This window comes from Chaetodon auriga, chromosome 18 (assembly GCF_051107435.1).
Source record: "Chaetodon auriga isolate fChaAug3 chromosome 18, fChaAug3.hap1, whole genome shotgun sequence".
NCBI lineage: Eukaryota > Metazoa > Chordata > Actinopteri > Chaetodontiformes > Chaetodontidae > Chaetodon > Chaetodon auriga.
The window spans coordinates 8,126,358-8,145,924 of NC_135091.1; the positions used below are offsets into that span (position 1 = coordinate 8,126,358).

Here is a 19,567-nt window from a genome sequence, read left to right on the forward strand (position 1 = left end):
GTCTACACTAATGACAAGGAATTATTTAGACTATGGGTGGCTTTGGGAGTGCCTGTTGGTCAAAGGAGGTGACTGAAATGGCAAAACGGAGATTAGTGGAGATTTTAAGACAGCTAAACGCAATGTGAACACCTTTATATGAACAGGAAAAATGTTAGTGTGAAACGAAGGGGAAACTGATGTTAGATGTGTGAGGATGGAGAGAACACTTCCTTCATTCTGTCTTTAATGAAAGCAGAACTTCTTTTCTTTACATTAGTTGTTTTATGATCAACACCAGCTGGAAGTTAAACATGCATACCGGTCGTTTGTTTTACCTTCAGATCAATCTTTTGTCATTTTAAACATACAGGCTAAAAAAAGCAGTTTTTCTTATGAGGTTTTGCAAAAAGAAAAAGATACAGATCAATTTCTTTACTAGATATTGTGGTTTTTCTTATAATGAAGTCTCACTTTAGCCACAATTTTATTTGCCCATTGATTGTTTTCAAACTTGTTTTAACTTCAGATCAATCTTTTTTTTTCACCGTTTTATTTGTGTAGAAGAGCTAATGGGCTAAAAAGAGCAACTTTTCTTATGAAGTTTTGCATAGGAAAAATTTCAGATCAAGTTGTTTAGTTTGCGTTGTTGTTTTTATAATGGTCTAACTTTAGTCACTATTCTATTTGCCCTTTGATAGTTTTCAAACTTGTATTAACTTCATTTCAACCTTTTTAGAGGCTTAAAAGAGCAACTTTACGTTTGAATCTTTTTATATGTATTAATTGTTATAAATAAATATACATGTATTACTCTGGCCATCTTTCTATTTGCCCTTTGATTGTTTTCAAACTTGTTTTAACTTCACATCATTTTCCCACTCTGTGTGTGTGTGTGTGTGTGTGTGTGTGTGTGTGTAACAGTACATGAACAAAAACAGCAGCTTTTCATATGGAACTTTGCGAAAGTAGTGAACCTGGTGAAGGCCTAACATAAATGTCAGCTGGCCTGTTTTCAGATCACGTGAGAACGAGTTGTTTCTTTTAAAATTGCCACGAACTAGAAGTCAAAGTTCAGCCACATTTTTATTTACTTTACATCAATCATTTGTCGTCTAATCAACACCGACAAGAAGTGAAACTTTGACCACCTTTTTTATTGCCTCTATGCTGCAGAATGAGATTGTTGTCAGACTCATTTTAACTTTTCATCAATCCCTTTTTCCACTTTTCTATCTGTGCAGAAGTACTTTTAAAAAGTTGAATTTTTTCATAGGCATAAAAGTAAAGAATTCATATTTCTAACATCACTATGAACTGGCCTGTTTTAAGGTGAGCTAAAAAAAAATCCTTCTTTAGGTCACATTAGTTGTTTCATCTTATGACCACCAACAATTGAAAATCATACGTTCTACCTTTTTATTTGGCTTCATGCTACAGGATGAGATTGTTTTTAAACTTATTTGAACTTCACTCTTTTTTTCCCCCACTCTTCCTCAAGCATAAGAACAAAATGAGCAACTCTTCTTATGAAGTTCTGCAAAAAGTTAAGCATCTCAGTCTTCTATGAGTCAGATAAGCTGGTTCGGCCCAAGTTTACAATAAGATTCTGCTCTCCTGTTAAGTTTAGTGTCAAAAAACAGCCTGCATGACAACATATCATCCACTTACTATTAATACAGCAACATACACATGACGGTAAACTGCTTGTAGTAACTATACTAATTTGCCATGAGGACAGACTTGTGCAAACCCTCTCAAGGCAATATGAATCTCTATTAGACCTGCATGAAATTTAGCTTTGAGTTAAGACAATGTGTATATTCTTTGGTTTGGTTTGTTGACGATATTTGGATATATTCATAAACTATAACACATCAGACTTTTCAGGCATGTGTATAATATTATATAATAATAAATTCATAGCTTGTGTCTCCCAGGTGAAGCTATCGGGTCTTTCAACTGGAAAAAAGATAGAGAAAGGAAAAATAACATGGTTCCCCTTTTAATAATGTAGTAAGGGTTTGCTGCAGCGAGCACCAACTGGAGGTCATAAATTCTATTCAAGTCATATCAATTTTTCATCTCTACATCATTTTCTTGCTTTTTAAACCAACTATTCAACCCAGCCACAATCGCTTCTTTAGAAAGTCAACAGAGGAAAATAACTGCAGTGGTGAAATCAGATTTTTTTTCTTTTTAAGCAGTTACTTGTCTGGGACCAAAATAGATAATTATGAGCATTTAACCTCATGTGCAGAAGCAGATTCCTGAGCTGTTTGAATACCAACTTTCAGAGCAGACTTTGGACTCCCTCACCCCAGCTAACCCCACCCAACCCCCACTCGTCACCCTGTAGGCTCCCAGAGGAAATTTGCCTTTAGCCTGCTTGCTGTCAATGCAGTTCAAAGGGTTCATTGAGTTCGTCTCTCCCTTTTCTCCTTTCTTTTTTAGTGGAGGGCATATTTTTTTTGTCATTTACTTCATGCATTCCAGCCACCAAATTCTTCACTTTTTTATGTCCTTTGCAAGGGAGTGTAAACAGTGTGTGCAAAGCAGGTCATCTACTCTCAGTTATTTTTTAAGAACTGGAGAGAATGCACGTGTGAAAGGTTTGACACGCACTTCCACAAATTATTTGATTGGTGTTGAACGCTGAACGCAGGCCACTTTGACTGCACTGAGCTTTAATTCACATCCTTGAGGATTTCTGCTTCTGTCTCTGCAAAAGAACAAACAAGCAGTGGTTTTTGCGTTTTGTCCAAGTGCTTCCTTCGACCTGTGCACAGATTTCGTTAAGGAATATTTCGAATCAACGAAAAAAAATTACACAAGTCTCACAAAAGCACACGTGGGCCATGTGCTCCTGAGTTCACCACAAGAGGAAACCCAAAACTTGTAGGGCATTGCTTCATTTTCTCGACTCATTTCAGAGAAAATAAGACTAAACTGTTCATTTAAAATCACATTTGATCGCTGTGCAGGCGTAATAAATGTTTTTACATTTAATCCGACACATTTTCAAGAGCCTGTGGACTTTTTTTTTTTTTTTTTTTTGTACCACTTCTTGACCCCATCAGGACCATTTTCCATTCATTTAAGGGGAGAGCAGCACGGAAAAAATATGAGAATTAACTCTTTTCTTGTAAATCGTGTGGTCTTAACCACTGTTTGTCAGTCTGAGTGAGTCGCCCCCCCAGCAGGAGTAAACAGGGTGAAAATATGTGAATGAAATATCGGTGACGTCAGAGAGAGGGGGGAGGTTGGAGAAGAAGCGCCGGTGCAGCCGGTGCGCCAAAAACTGCGCACAATGGGACAAAATATCCGTTTACGCCTCTCGCATTCTCACCTGTATTTATTCCTAATATTTTTCTCCGGGGACTCTGCGGGTCAGTATGCTTTCATTCGCTTCTCATAGGTTTCATTTCAACTTCTGAAGTTTTCCACCATTTGTTAATCACATCACGTGAACAGGCTTCTAACCTGATCCATGGATTTCCTGAACGTGCTAATATTCCTAGAATATTCTCACAATGATGTTTAAGGTTTCCAGCAGCGATCTTGGAGTGATCTCTCAGCTTTTTCCTCATTATTTCCTCATATGGACTTATATTTTACTTTCGATTTCATGGTGTCATTTTTTCCTAAATCACGGGCTTCGATTTTGGGCATGTGCGCGCATCTTTAACTCCATAACTTTATCGAAAGGGCGTGATAAAAGAGCCGATCCGTCACTTTGGCATGTTGCTAAAAGCCGGTCATTTCAGGTCAATGAAAAGCAGATCCTGCAGCTCCTCAGAGGCGAGCTCAGCCACATTCACTGCTTTTTTGAGGGCATTTAAGCTGGGAAAAAAGAGAATAGGATGCGCAATGAGCGCCTTCTCTATAGAGAGTCCAAAAAGCGACTCACCTGTTGGAGAGGGAGCGGACATCCTCCTTTTTTTCACCTCCGAGGACGAATGAAATGGCACAGGCGGATGAAGCGTTTCTCCCGGTGTTCCTGTGATGGAGCAAATGTGGAGCAAAGCAGAGTTCAGCCTGCTGGACCTGCAGCCCGCCGAGTCTGAATTACATGCTGACTTTAACCTGCTGTATGAAGCCGAGTGACCGGCTGGAATCAAAGAGATTTTCCATGGATGAATATTTTATAGTGACACTGTAACATAAGCTGCGGCAGCGTGAGGGCCAGGGCAGATTTGTTTTTTCTCTTAAATGTGTCCCAGTGAGCCAACAGATTGCTGGGAGCCCGTGGCACACATCTGGAAGCTCATCTCCAAAATGATCCGTAGATGAGGGACATTGCTCATCGTCAGCTCCCAGTTTTTCACAAAGGGCTGCTCCTCAGCTCAGGAGGTCAGTCTACTGCTCCTCAACATTTAGCATTTCTCAGAAAAGCGTCCTAAAGTTGAATTAGAGCAAAGCTTTAGCAGCAGAAGAAGCTCATTTTTAAAGTTTTCCAATAGCCCAGATGATGATGTTTTAAGTGAAAGCCAATCTTCTGCCTGTCTCAGAGCTTTATCAGGGCTCTTCAAGCCATGTGGCACCCATGGCCTCCCCTATCATGCTCCCAGCCTTCCCCCATCTCTTTCTCTCTTCTTGATAAAGGATCCATACCTCACAACCCCCACCCAGCTTGTTTACAAGCAGCATTCAATCCTTCCAGACCCTGAAAAAAATATAGTTTCCTTGAAAGCATGACAAGAAGTGATTTCATCTGACTCCACAGTCCCTTAGAAGGTCTGATCAGGTCTGATTCTACACCTTAATGTAATCATATGAATTATTTTCTCCCTAAGCAGCCCCAAACCCTCCCTACTGATCTGACATCTGCTCTCCACTCACTCAGCCTCGTGTCCTCACTGAGCAGTGCAAGTAAACTGTTCCCAGACCAGTGATTGGCAGCTGATAAGCTCAAAGAACTGTGGGGGTTGAAGTGACATAAATAGCGCCATCCATCGGTTTATTACGGACCGTCACCCGCACGAGAAGACGAGGCTCCCACGAGACCTCTGTGGAATCAGAACGAGATAGATTTCATTCTGTAGATGCTTTAAAAGTCAATTATCTTCATATGAATGAGTAATAAGGCCACTGCAGATATAATGTGTGTCATTATGGATACAGAGGTTTCATTCAGCAACATTTCCATAAGTTCTGGAAAAAGGCCGTATGTAAGACAAACCATGGACGTTTGATTGACATTTCTAACAAGCAAGGGAGTAAATATTGATAATGAATAGAGAAGGGGGAAAAATTGCTGTTTGTATTGAGCTTGAGGTGTGTTTACTAATTTAAACACACTGCAGCCCTCAGAATAAATCATTTACTCTCACTTTTTCCTTTCACCAGGAAATGAATCCACTGTAAAACGTTAAAGGGCTCATCTCAACCAAAACTGCTGCCCAACCTGTTCCTTATCTTTCCCAATCTACTGTACCACTGAGATGAAATATTTCTGAATCCTTCAATAAGCAGGAGTCAAGATCCATGTGAGGCTACCATGTGAGGGTTTGACAGCAAGATACACAAAATTATTATTATTTAAAAAAAAAAAAAAAAAGCAACAAAAAAAGTTTGATGTTATTGACTCTTTGCCCCAGAAATCAGATTTCAACAGCAACAAAAAAGCTCAAAAAATGTAATTATTCGCGGTGTAACGTATTATTTACTTACTCTTCCGCCGAGTAATATAGTCCCTCAGCAGCGCCTGAGCAGCGATTTCCGGTTGGCGCATTAATATTTCAGTATGGTCACAGGTGTGTGCTCATTGGGTGCTTTAGAACGTCTTCAAATATGGCAGCCAATCAGAAATTAGGACCCGTTCCACCGGTTTGACGAGACAGTTTAGGACAAAAGTGGATGAAATCTTAGTTTAACCGGACGTGTCGGTGATTTTCCCTCCGCTAGAAAGTCGTTTTATATCCGCAGTGAACGGCAGCAGCTTTATGTTCTAATGCAGCAGAGAACGTGGAACAAAACTCTGAAGGCCTACAGCAGGGGTTCACAGCACTGTCGCGCGCCCTCTGCTGGTTCATTATGCCCTCGCGCACGCCCGCGCGCACGCCCAGACATACATACATACATACATACATCCATACATACATCACCCACAGAATGAGCTGATGTTTGGTGGTGAGATGGTTTGAAGCAGATTGAACCTTTTCTGACTAACTTCCCTTCTTACTCACTGAGGATGTGATCAGCCTCTCTGCACTCATGATGGGTCTTACTTATGTCACATTTTCTGATCAAACCCTGTCGAGTCTGTTCAATTTAGCATTTCCGGTCTTTGTTTTGCTTGTTGGCTGGAGAATTATTTTTAGCAAATTTAAGTCATGTTCAAACTATGTTTGCACTTTGAGGAGCTCACTGAGATGTGAGAGGCTGCAGGTGTATTTTGTCTGTTTTAAAAAATTGGTACATTTTTGACTGTACAGATTATTTTGTCCACTTATTGTTCCTTTAATTTACTCTGACATTTGCTCAGTGAGTCCCAGAGACTGAAGCTGGGGAATAAGTAGTGGAGTAATATCCATGTACAGATGAAAAATTCAAGAAAATAATTTAGTTTCAAAGTTTGTAAGGAAACTTTTACTTTGCAAAAAAGTTTGTTGAAAGAATTGTAAGTGATGTAATTTGCCTGATTGAGAAGACTTGGTTTGTTTTCTGGCTTCTTTTCATTTTTTTTTTTTTTTTTTAACTTTCAGTTTCTCGTGCAGAAGCTGAGAAAACATAACAGGCACTTTTACAGTTTACATGTGCATTTAACAGAATCATCTCCTGCTTTTTATTTAGGTCCAAAGTTTGTTTCAACACAACATTTTCCAAATCGATTGATTTTAATTCTGCTGATCTTAAGAATCTGAATACTTTCATCCAAATATTAAAATCTCAGTCCCACAACTTTCATTAAAATGAACATTTCAGTTTAGATTTTTCCACTTTCATCTTTTAGAATCAAATCTAATTAAATCTAACGAGCTTTTAAACTGTCCTAATTTTCACTTCCCCGATTTAAATTTCCATAAAAACGCAAAAGCAGTTTACTTACATTTATTGGACTGAATCAAGGATGACTTAGTTTCCTCATGCAGTTGTAAAAGTTACCATATTGTCATGATTTGAGTCTGTTTGTTGTTCTTCTAACCAAACAGAAGTTTGAAGTGAGCGATGAATTTATTCTATATAACTTAACTGTTAAGCATGTGTGAAAACTGGCTGTTGTTTTGTGTAATCAAAGTTTATTCATGTGTTGGTTGTCAGGATCTAAAGATCTTTTTCTCAGAGGCTTTGATGCCTTGACCTCTAATAACCCAATCAACAGAAAGAAATCATTTTGTCATTTTATCATTTGTCGACTTTCATCCCTCCAGACTCTCCACAGCTGTCGAGGCCTCACAGCCTTTTCTCTCGGGCCCAAAGTGACTGAAATATTGTCTTTGGAGAAAATGATGTCTGAATCCAGGGAAAGAAATCAGAGGGACGTTTTTGCGGTTGAATACATTAATATGGTGAGTTAAAGTCTAATTACTTTTTTTGTTTTCCAAGTGTGTAAATTGTGTCCAGTTATAGCCTTTCACTTTGTTTTACTGTTCAGTTTCTGCCATAAAACAAAGAGGAAGTTCTGCTTTTTAAAATGAAAAATAAATAAAATAACACTTGTAAAAAAAAAAAAAAGTTTTTGTTTCTATTACTTATTATTGTATTTTTTGTGAATTTACTTTCCAGTTTGCAAGATAAAACAACTTTAACATGTAATTTGTGGGCTCTTTCAAAAGTAATTGTACTTTAAAATTTCCTCCATAGTCATGAAAGTGGGACATCAGACGAGTTCTTGAACACGGAACATGTATGTTGAGTAATCCACATGGGGCCCTCTGTCAGACCACCCTCATTTTCTGCTCCTGCTGCACGTGTTGGTCATTTTCAGACAGTCTGCCCCCTGCTGGACACTCAAAGACTCGCAGCAAGAAGCTTCAGGCGCTCGTGCTCACGTCACTATTGTCTGTAAACAGGATTTGTCACAGATTTCAAAAAGATTTGGGTAAATCAAAGAAAATAATTTTAAAAAATGCAAATAAAAGATGCATTTTTCAATCGATTGCCTAGTTTATGTTATCAGAAAATGTGTATTTTCAGCATCATTAATGTCTTTATGACAGAATAAACTCACATGATGTTTAAAAAGTTGTTTATTGTTGTTGTGGCATTGTGTTTTGTTCCCTTTAAAAAGGTAAACAATCAGCACATGTCAAGAGGTAGAAATCATCATCAGTCTGACAGAGATTCGGGGACTGACCCTTAAACACACACATACACACTTTCACACACACACACACACTTTCACACGCACACACAGTTTCCACACTCACATCCACAGCAATACTGTCGACTCGTAGCATCATTTGCTCTCTGTCTCATCAGAATTACACCCGCTGAAATCGCTGGACGTCCCGCGGCCTCCATTCTGGGCACAGAGGAAAAATAAATAACACGTGTCACGCTGGAGCACCCAGAGGAGGCACAAACGATCCCCACATACACTTTTGCCACTTTGACCTCATGACTTTAACTGCTGATTGGCTGATTACTGTAACCGTGAAGGTACCCCCTCTCTTTACACACCCATTACTGATAATGTAGTCACGTTCATCTCATCAGGACTACAAACATGGCCTACAGGAGGAGAAGGAGGGCAAAACAGATGAAGACAAAAGAACAAGGAGGTGTGATGGTAGCTGGGTAAACAAAAGAAAAAGGATCCTGTACTACGTGTTGGTGTAACGTTATAAAGACTGTGCACACCTGTTATGAACAGTATACCAAAGGTGATTTGAGGGAAGGAAGAAAACAACACAAAAAAAACAAACAAACACACACACACTTTGACAGGAGGAGCCGGTTATTTGACCCAGGAGATGTTGAGACAGCGGGCGATGAAGGCGTAGGTGTCAGCCACCTCCTGGATGACCTTGCTGGTGGGCTTGCCGGCGCCGTGGCCCGACTTCGTGTCCACGAGGATGAACAGGGGGTTCGTCTGCTTGGGGCTGCGGCCGGCGATGTGCTGCAGGGTGGCGATGTACTTGAGCGAGTGGAGAGGAACCACCCGGTCGTCGTGGTCCCCGGTGAGCAGGAGCACCGCAGGGTACTGGACCGCGTTGCCCTCTGGGACGCGGATGTTGTGGAGCGGGGAGTATCTGGAAAGAGACGAGTGTAGGGAAATATAAACAACCTGTGTGATGGTTTGGGCTGCAAAGCACAAACATTTGAATTAGTAACCTGCAGATTCTGTTCTTAATAAAGCGATTAATCATTTTGTCTGTAAAATGGTGAGATTTCTTTTTCTCAGAGCCAAAGGTGGCATCTTCAAATACCTCGTTTTATCAGCCAAAAACACTAAAATACTGAATTTACTATCACATATGACAGAAAAAAACAAGCCAATTCTCACCTGAGAAGCAGAAACCAGAGAGAGTTTGACAATTTTGCTTCAAAAACTATTTATTTTTGCCTATTTATTCTGTGTCGAACTTCGAATCAATGGATCACTTGTTTTCTTCTGCTTGGCCAAAATGTTTTCCCTGTTTGCCTCAGTGTCTACTCTGAATAAATCTATTATCACCCACATCCAGCATAGCCGAGAAGTGCAGTTCACATGAAGGATCTTTTGCCGCTGTGGGGGTGATTTTGGTTCTGCGGTCCTTCTGGAGCCCTTTCATGGCTCAGCTCCAGTGTCACAGCTTAGTCATCCCTTTTATTTAGGTCATTAAATGAAGACTGTCGGCCGTAAAGGCTGCTGCAATTACACGTGAAACTCGCCGTCTCCTGCGCTGTTTTATAGCAGAGGTGGAGCGTTGCGCCTGAATCAAAGACCACCTCCACGAATATCATAAAAAATGGATACACGTTTGTGAAATAAAACATTAAAGGGATAGCTCGGGGTTTTTTGAAGTGCTGCTCATGCGTCAGGGTTTTAGCTACAGTAGGTGGCGGTTGGCATGAAACCAGTTTGTAGAAGCAGAGCTAATGTACATGACATGTACATGAGGCCAGCGGCAAAACATGTTTCATCCACCTAAAACAAAAAGGCCTATCCAAAAAGAAAAAGGTTTAAAACTCCCAGTCTGTTTAAGTGTCCAGTATATGTAGAATATTTTCTGCGCTGCGTGCTGTATAACGCTAAAGATCAGCTGTTTGGGTCAAAGTTTCAGCAGTTTATGGAAGAGATGACAAATATAAAAAAATAAAAATGAGTGATTATGACAGTAATGATGAAATGAACCAGAGTATACAGAGGAGGAACTTCTCTGTGGACTTTGTTTATGGTTGAGGAGATAGAGAGCCAAAGGAAAGAGCAAAGCGTGGAAAAATTCAAAGTACAGGCTGCACATAAACTGATATTGATTTCTTTTGGTGGGTCTTTTTCAAGTGGATAAAACAGGTTTGACTGCTGATCCCGTCTACAGCAGCTCTGTGCCAGTTCTCCTGTCTGCTTCTGCAAACTGTTTGCACGCCGACCGCCACTTACTGTAGGTACTACACTACCTCTGTGTGAGTACTACACACAGCCCCATTTCAAAGAACCCGAACCATCCCTTTAACTTTCAGGAGGAACCCCACAATCACAAAATTTGACAATAAATTAACAAATCAACTGCAGAATATCACGGAAATTAAAACTACGCTGCTATATTTTGGCGCCTCACATACAAACACACACACAGTCATGTCAAAGCTCATCACATCAACAAACTCTAAGAAGTGCAGCCACATCAGCAGTGTGTGCGCGGTGAGATATTCTATTGAAAAACAAATGGTGGCGCATTATAAACAAGGAGAAGAGCACATCATGCACTTACTTGATGAGCCACTCAAACTGCTCTTTGTCTTCAGAACAGCCGAAGTCGGTGGTCCAGGCGTGGCCGATGGTGAACTTGTGGAACTTCAGCATGTCCATGACGCCCACCTGAGCCACAGCACAGCCGAACAGCTCAGGCCGCTGGTTCACGCAGGCGGCTGCGAGAGGAAACACACGGGCTGATGACTGCGCAGCTAAAAGGGTTTGAGGCTTGGCCTGAAAAGGATTCTCCAGCCAGCAGCACACATACCTACGAGCAGGCCGCCGTTGGAGCCTCCATTTATAGTCAGTTTGGAAGGAGAGGTGTACCCCTCTTTGATGAGATACTCAGCTGCACACTGGAAGTCTGTGAAGCAGTTCTGCTTGTTGGCCAACATGCCAGCTGAAGGGCAAACACAAAGCGTGGAGAATGTTAATAAAGCTAAAAACTCACACACATTCATACTGTTAAATGACGAACCCCCTCACCTTTGTGCCAGGTCTCGCCGTACTCGCCTCCTCCTCGGATGTTGGCAACAGCGAGCACGCCCCCCAGATGCCTGACAAAGATGAGTCTGGAGACGCTGTAGCTCGGCGTGATGGAGATGTTAAAACCGCCGTAGCCGTACAGAAACCCCGGGTGGGAGCCGTCCAGTTTGATGCCCTTCTTGTGAACGATGAACATGGGGATCTGAGTGCCGTCCTTGGAGGGATAGAAGATCTGGCAAGAACATGGCGAAAGACACACAGACACCCTCAGGAACACAAACAGGACTGGAAACAGAGCCAGGAAATGACAGGGAGTGGAGATATTGGACACAGATGGGAGCAGTGAAAATGGCATTAGCACACAAATGATTTCTATCAGTGTTCATCCTGGTGCTGATGAGGGTTTAAAGCATTTTTGTTATTGCTGAAGGACAATGAGGCTGTGCTTGAATCCTCGTCCGTCCTTGTGTCTGAGCCAGTCGAGAGAGAGAACAAAGGAACTCTGGTAGAAAACTCTTGCTTATATTCACTTGAACAGCGTTACATCTGGGGTCGCTGTCCTCAGAGCAGGACAATAACTCTCTGAGACTCTGTGTCAACAGGAGCTCGACTGCCTTTACTTTAAAAATAAAAGCATAAAAAGTCTTATTGAAAACAGTAAGTTTTCAATATGCGACTTTCAGCAGTTTAAAAAAATGCCTGCAGTCACACCTCGGCAGACTGAGAAGGATTTGTTCTAGCCCAGCACACACCTCAGCTGATTCTGCCCTCGACAGCTTGATTAATACCTGTCATACGTTGGTTCAGTACTTTAACAACAGGGTCGAGGTTGGGCAGTCAGGCACAGAGAGACGAAAAGAACACGGAAAGAAGAACACAACAAGAGTTTCTTGTTAAAAGTATGGAAATTGTGCAAAAACTAAGGCTGTCTAGGAATAAATGTAAATAAAAATGTCTATGATTTTTTTTAAATCCATATGTTCAATTGTGAAAATGAATATTTGAATTTCTGCTGTCTGGTATTTGTTATTTTTTCATATGTGGTATTTTTTATGTCAACATTTTTTTTTAAACAGCAAAATCTGAAAATCCTTGAAGTTTGACATGTTTAAACCGCTCCATTCACGTTTCACTCCATGTTTGTTTGTGTGTGTTTAATTCAACCAACCCAGAGTTGGTGATGACTGCTGAAACAGTGGAAAGACGAACCAGGAAGAGTTTTATTTTGTTTTTGTGTTTTACGATGAGAAAATGACTGTTTCTGTAAATGGAGTCTGGTGGCTTTGGCCAGAGTGATGTAACAGCTGTTTCTGGTTTAAGATAAAGGATCTTACTCTTAAACGAGAGGGTATCTCTGTACAGATCATTTCCATAATGTTGTCAGACACGTATTTTAACACTCTGAGCCTGTCAGCGGTCGCATATTGACGGTGTGCAAACAGAGATGGATTAAATTACATCATTTTGGGGCTGCTGGCTACAGCGCTCTCACTCAACACTGTAAAAATGTTAAAAAATGTTGTCTAATACTCATTTGGACATAGAAACATGGAAAAATAGGGTCCATAATCAGACAATGAGTAATATGTGACGGGAATTCCTCCCCAGCACACTGAAATCTTCCAGGTCGTGTGGACCTGCACCAGCTGCACAGAGCGCGGTCCTGTCTTGGTTTATTCTGAAATGTGTGGGTATTGGGCTCTTTTTGTATGTCTCTCTTTGTATTGTTTTGCCCTCTTATGGACATAAAGCTCAAATATAGATATTCAAATGGTTTGAATGTGGGTTTTTTTCAACAAACAAAAAAAAGCTGCTCATTCTAGTTCAGGGGTATTCAACTAAAATTCAAAGAGGTCCGGTTAGAGAAAATTTCCTAAAGCAAAGGTCCGGAACATCATAATGTCATAACGTTATGATTTGTGTGATATATATACTGAAGTAGCCTAGTAGTTGTATCAACATCTGCATGTAATCAACATCTGATCAAATAAAGAAAGTACAATTCAAAAACATTTCGACAGTATTTATTGTCACTTAACATTAAACCAGGCAGATTTGAATTTAAAAATGAAATAGAGAAAATAAAATGTTTTTTGAAAAATTGTGCATTATAAAAGAAAGTGTTTAATTTTAGAAAAAGTAAAAGTGAAGCAACAGCTTGAATATTCCTTTTTCTTTGTTAACTTTCACATCTTAACAGTCTCAACTAATTTGAAAAAACAGCTGAACAGTTATACAGTTTCTCTTTCTTTCCCTCTTTTCCCACTCTCCACACTTTTTGTTGTTCAGTGAGAGAACTGAGCTCGAGCTTGTCCTGCCAGGATTTTAAACCTGGACTGGAATGGTGTCAAGGCCATCCTCATACACACGTGCAGGTGCTCATTGGTGAGCCTGGAACGATATTTAGTTTTAATTATGTTCATCGTGGAGAAAGCTGCCTCTCGCCCTGTATCGCTTCTTTCTTTTTCTATCTTTCTAACTTTCTAATTTTCTATCGTCTCTCCGTTCGCTTCTCACTCCTCATCTGACTGCAGTCAGAGTTGCTATGTTTATCGTCCGCAATGCAGAGATGCGACTGGCTGGGTAGCATCACGTGGGATGGCTTAACTCGCATGCAATTGGCTTGTGCGTTTCCTGAGCCGCTAAACCGGTGCCGTAAAGACTAGAAAAGTTGCGCCGGTTAAAATATAAGTGTCCCGTCAAAATTTGAAATCCCTTAATAATTTACTGGTTATAGGTCCGGGTCCGTATAGGACGGTGTCTGGGTCCGGACTCGGACCGCGGTCCGCCTGTTAGTGACCCCTGTTCTAGTTACCTGGGTGGTCTGGTAGTCAGAAGGGTTGAAGCCTTTGACGGTGACCTCTCTGAAGATGTGGGGCTGCAGCAGCTCCTTCGTCAGGTCACAGTGGTAAATGATGGCTGGATGCAGGAGAAGAAACGCTGTCATCTCATTTGTTCAACAAGCTTTAAATCACTTTGATAACATGTGGGGAAATGACATCAAATGTACTGAGCGCTGCAGCAAGATACAATAACAACAATTTCACAGCAGATTTAATCCTGTGGGACTAGTTTCACAATCATATTACACAGCATTGTTAGCAGCCTCAGTCGCCACCTGGTGCATCTGAAATCTCTGGACATTTTGCAGCACTGAACTCTACGAATCTGAATATACGACTACGGCAGGAGTTAGTCTCGTACCTGGGGAGAGGAAAGAGGTGAAATAGTAGAAGATCTCAGAGTCCCTCTTCCGTCCTGTGAAACCCACCACGGAGCCGACGTCGAGAGGGAAAGTCTTCAGCTCCTCGCCCGAGCTCAGGCGGTACATTTTCAACACATTCTTCACGTCGTGGAGGAAACACACAAACAGGTAGCTGGAGTACGTGCAGGTGGCGAACACTGCAGGGGAAGACATGGCGAAGGAGGAAAACAGAGGTAAGCAAAAGAAATACAAAGACCCAATCTAATATGTCAGTGGTAGGGGTCATGAGTGTGGCCGCAGCTCACCAATGACGTCCTTGTCGTGTTGAGGGATGAGCTCTTTCCAGTTGCTTTGAGCTGGAGAGGCAAAGTCGATGTTGATGAGGCGGTAACGTGGGGCGTCCAGGTTGGTCTTGAATGTGAACAACGTGCCCTCGTTGGTCACGTACTCATACTCGGCGTCGAAGTTGTCGATTAGCTTCACCCATGGCAAAAGTCCTAATGCAAGAGGAGGAGTGAATGAAAGTGTGCAGACAAACTGAGAATATCATGAACGAATGAGGAGCTTCTTGGGTCTGATTCTAAAATTCATTCCCCTGTGTCTGTGGACATGTCATCTCAGTTCCCGTATAAAATTTAAACTTCAAACGCCTCATTATTACAATTCACAAAAGTCAGATCCGTAAATTAAAACTAATAATCAAGAGCAGAATACCTGTAATACCCTGAGGAGTCGTCTGAAGGTCACAATACCACAGTCTGTTGACCGGATCACAACCTTCCCTGATGGACAGCAGCACGTAGCGTCCATCATCTGACACCTGCAATATACATTCAATCACTAAACTGCATCTGAGTGTCAGTGAACACGTGCACTCTCAGTCACTTTCTAGCATACCTCAGCTCCACTCATCCATTTGGGATGATCAGGGAACTCAGCGCACAACACGTCCTCAGACTGCGGAGTCCCCAAGACGTGGAAATACAGCTTCTGGTGCAGGTTGGTGGAGGTCTCAGTGCCTAAGAGAGAAAACATTTTAATGTCATTATCGCCCCCCAGTGGTGATAAAAAAACAGAATTTATCTGAGGGAAGAGGAAAGGAGATGTTGAGTGGGTGGGTGTGGAATGCAGAAACAACACTGATGCATCAAAGTTGTAAGAGCAGACGGGGGCAAAGTTATACATCTATCAGAGAAAAAAGAAGCATGTAAAACCAAAAAGAAAAAACACCTAAAAACGAAGCAAACAAATCACCTTTTTTCCAAAGGATTTGTCTCTGAGGGATAGTAGGAGCAGTGAAAGCAACATCTAGGGTTTAAAAATGTCTGAGCGCAGTCTGTCTTGACCTCACCGTCACTCTTGCCTTCCTGGTCGGGGTAGGAGTTGTAGAAAAGTCCCTTCCCATCATGAGTCCAGGACATGCAGCTAAACTTGACTTGCTCCAGGCGGTCCTCCAGAGGCACGGCGTCTTCAACCCGCAGGAAGTGGATCTCCACCCAGTCTGAACCACTGGCACTGGTGCCATACGCCAGGTACTCCCCGTCCTCGGAGAAGGCATAGCCTTGAAGGAACCAGAGGATCATAGAAATTAACAAAAACATCAGGGAGAGATTATATTCTTTACTGAGCTGTCAATGTGGATGCTATAAATAACACATCTCTCGTAAATGGCAATCTGTTCTGCTGCGTTTGGCAAAGACATTACACTGAAATGTAGGAACTGAAATAAAATGCATACTGTAAATGCATAATTACTGCTTCTAGAGCAAAGAGTGCAACAGAAGAACAGATCCCATGAAAGCAACAACAGTCTTCTCTGATACCTCGCAGGGCGACGGTCCCATCGTCAGAGAACGTGTTTGGGTCCAAGAAGACGGTGGGCTCGGCTTCCAGGCTCTCCTGCACATACATCACACTCTGGTTTTGGAGACCTGTGTTGTAGAAGTGAAAGTACCTGCAAGTGAGGGGAGACACTGTTAAGATACAACGGCTCTTCACAGGTGTGAAATGGATATAATGGATACCCATTAAAGCGTTGATGTCAAGTTAAGTAACTTTTCCATGTCTTTTCAGGGGTAAACCTGACAAAGATTCATGACTCACCTGCTTCCCCTCTTGAAGGGACAGCTATACTTGGGGTAGTCATACAGCTCAGTCATACGCTCCTTGAACAGGTCTCGCACCTCGCAGCGCTCTAAAAACGGCAACGTCAGCTGGTTTTGAGCGCTGACAAAGGCCTGGTGGAAGAAGACACAACGCCGGCTCACAGAGGTTTTCCACATCAATGTGTTATCATCTCTGCGGTCAGTTCCAAGAATCTGCTGTACTGACTTCTCAGAACGGCTTTGCTGAGTAAAACCAGAACAGCTGTTTTTACATCACACCCCAGATTCAGCGGGGTCCCTGCTTTTACTCAGCAAGTTATCCAGATCACTCAGCCAGCGGGCTTCTTGGAACAGCCCCCTGGTGTTATCAACAAGGCTTTAGGCCGGTGGTGGTTATCAGTGCCACTTCCTGATGCTTTGAACACAACGGGCACCAATATGTTGTGTGGTAAGAGTGATTTGCACCATTAAGCAATTACAAAACAAGAGACTAAATAAGTATCAGTGCACACAATTTAACATTTACACACCATATCATGTGTGCCTCACACATCCCAGCTGAATGGCAATGAAAAGAAATAAGGGCAGAGCTCTACCTGTGTCTTTTCACTGTCCGGGTCCTCCAGCCAGCTGTATGGATCTGGTACTTTGCAGCCATGATAATCATCCACCTGAGTCAGGTGAAACAGTGATGATAGTTATTAAAACGTGTGCTAGCTAGGTGTGGCAAACACACAACAGACTTGTGCCACCTAGCCGGCACGTCCAGGTTGCTTAGCACCGTTAGCCAAATAGCAAAGGAAATGTCATCTTAATATGAGGGCTGGAGTAAGTTACGGCTGACTGGGAACGTCTGCTCCTCCATTTGTCAACAAAGTCAGTCTTGGTGGACTGACCAGGCTAAGCTAACTAGCATGCTAACAAAGCAGACGCCCATGTCAATGAATGAAAAAGCATGATGATTAAGCATCCCGGCTTGTTAGCACGCTAGGCTAGTTAGCTAGCCACATTTACTTACAACTGCATCGTCACGGTACGCCTGTGGGTATTGAAAAGCCATTTTGGAGGTCAGTTTTCGGGGACTGCGTAACAAAAAAAGCTGCCTCAGTGACTGAAATAGTGGTTTTGAAATGACTCTCTGGATCCTGTAAAACATCAACTTAAGGCGTTGAGGCTGTTGGCAGAAAAGATCCCTGCTTACACACAACCAACAAGCACTGTGAAGAGGTCACCGCTGGCTCATGTGGGAGCAGCTCAAATACTGTTGCGCCCTCTATTGGCAGAAAATAAGAACAGAACTCACAGAAGACCGGCTGGACAACGACACAGGCAGAGTACGTTGCTTAACTTATAAACTACAAGCGGAAAAAAAAAGTTATACTCCAAATACTGATTTAATTTAACCAGTATAACAGTGATGAGATTGGTGAACTTAATTCAAAGTTTTAATGAGGATCATTTGAATTGTCTGTGATATGCAATGAAGGAAAAGGTGGAGCAGTAAGCGCTTCAGTAACATTGAACTCATTTAGGCATTTTCCTCTTACTATACATACAGGCGTGTTTTAACTCGCCAACGTTTTATTTCCCCTATGAGTAAAATGAGAAACAAATGAAAGTGTCTGTGACTAATTAACCGCATGACAACTTTATGATACTTCACTTAATTCAAGCCAAAGTGGAGACAAAAGCACTTTTTGGAACTGCTGCAGTAAATTTAAAAGCTCCCTCGGAAAAGCTCTTTAAAATTGAAAGAAAGGTTCAGAAGTTTAGCTTTTTGCATTTTATCCACGATTCAGAATCAACCTGTAGTGACGTTGTTCTGGAGACATTTCAGTAATTTATTATTAGCCAATGTTTTGTGAATAATACCTATTTGATTAGTAATTATTTGGCTTAAAACTAAGTTTATACAAGCAGCAGTTTTTCTCTTTACTCAAGCTACAGCCCACCTCACTGACAAAGTTGTGAAAATAAATCATGCACACTGAGCGGTTTTACATTCTGAAATGAGAAAAAAAGCTAGAAAAAAATTAAATAAAGCTAAAGCATTTATGGCACAACTATGACCATTTTCCAAATTTCCAGTCATGCAGAGAAAACAGTGAAGTTGCAAATAGTGACACTGCACCTAAAGGTTATCTGGGTCCACTGGGAATCTCCATCACCACTCTTATCTATGTGACAGAAGAGAATAGAGGTCAACCCTTCGCTCTTCTTTCTCTCCGCTCATCATCCTCCCCTCCCTTCCTTCCTCTCCTTACTTAATCAATCAATCCTGATTTGACCATCATTATCACCGTCACCTACTCTTAAACAATGACTGATAACATGAGATAAGCCACGCCGAGGTGGCAGCTAACTTGAGGAAATGAGCGGATCCACGGCAGCAAATGCAAAACCATGTTTCCAGCTGTAGTCTATGTTACTGAATGGTTATGATTCCTCTGTGACGCCACGCTGTGACTCCAAGTCACCCTACAGCTATGCAGATAGGAGCCTTGAGACCGACCTAATTACACAGCAGCGTTTCAGTCAAACAGAAACACATTGTTTGGATACCAGTGCTGATCATACAGTCAGATGTCCTCCAGGAGATTCCAAAGTGCTGTTACTTTCAGATTCGGCTTGAAGCGTGTCAGAGCTGTCGCGCCGCTCAGCCAGATTTTAGAGGAGGACAAGAACGTTCTCAACTGGTGGCGTCCTGTCACGCGTGAGCGCACAGAGAAAGTGGAGGGAAAAGAGGAGCTGAGTGCAGATGGAGGGAAAAATGGTTTTCTCGGAGAGGAGAGCTTTTGTCAGGTGCTGATCTCAGGTCGTTACATTCTGCCTCTGATCCCAGGAATGAGAGATTTCCGACTTTTCGTATCGGAAATGTTTGTAGGCGGATGTTCTGGGTCAAAGCATGGTCTCTGCCCCCCTTCCCCACCCTCCATTCTTCTTCCCTTCCTT

General features: G+C 41.9%; 1 protein-coding gene across 1 annotated transcript; it reads right to left on the minus strand.

Annotated features, from left to right (window-relative positions):
* Positions 1-8,153: 8,153 nt before the first annotated feature.
* On the minus strand, positions 8,154-17,831 carry prep (prolyl endopeptidase). Its single transcript, XM_076757029.1, has 14 exons — positions 17,634-17,831; positions 17,212-17,286; positions 16,614-16,747; positions 16,334-16,464; positions 15,862-16,071; positions 15,408-15,529; positions 15,225-15,330; positions 14,816-15,007; positions 14,510-14,707; positions 14,121-14,224; positions 11,306-11,537; positions 11,088-11,219; positions 10,839-10,995; positions 8,154-9,176 (listed from the first exon to the last, which is right to left on the minus strand). The coding sequence occupies exons 1-14, from the start codon at positions 17,769-17,771 to the stop codon at positions 8,882-8,884; spliced, it is 2,226 nt and encodes a 741-aa protein (XP_076613144.1). The 5' UTR covers positions 17,772-17,831; the 3' UTR covers positions 8,154-8,881.
* Between the last annotated feature and the right edge of the window lie 1,736 nt (positions 17,832-19,567).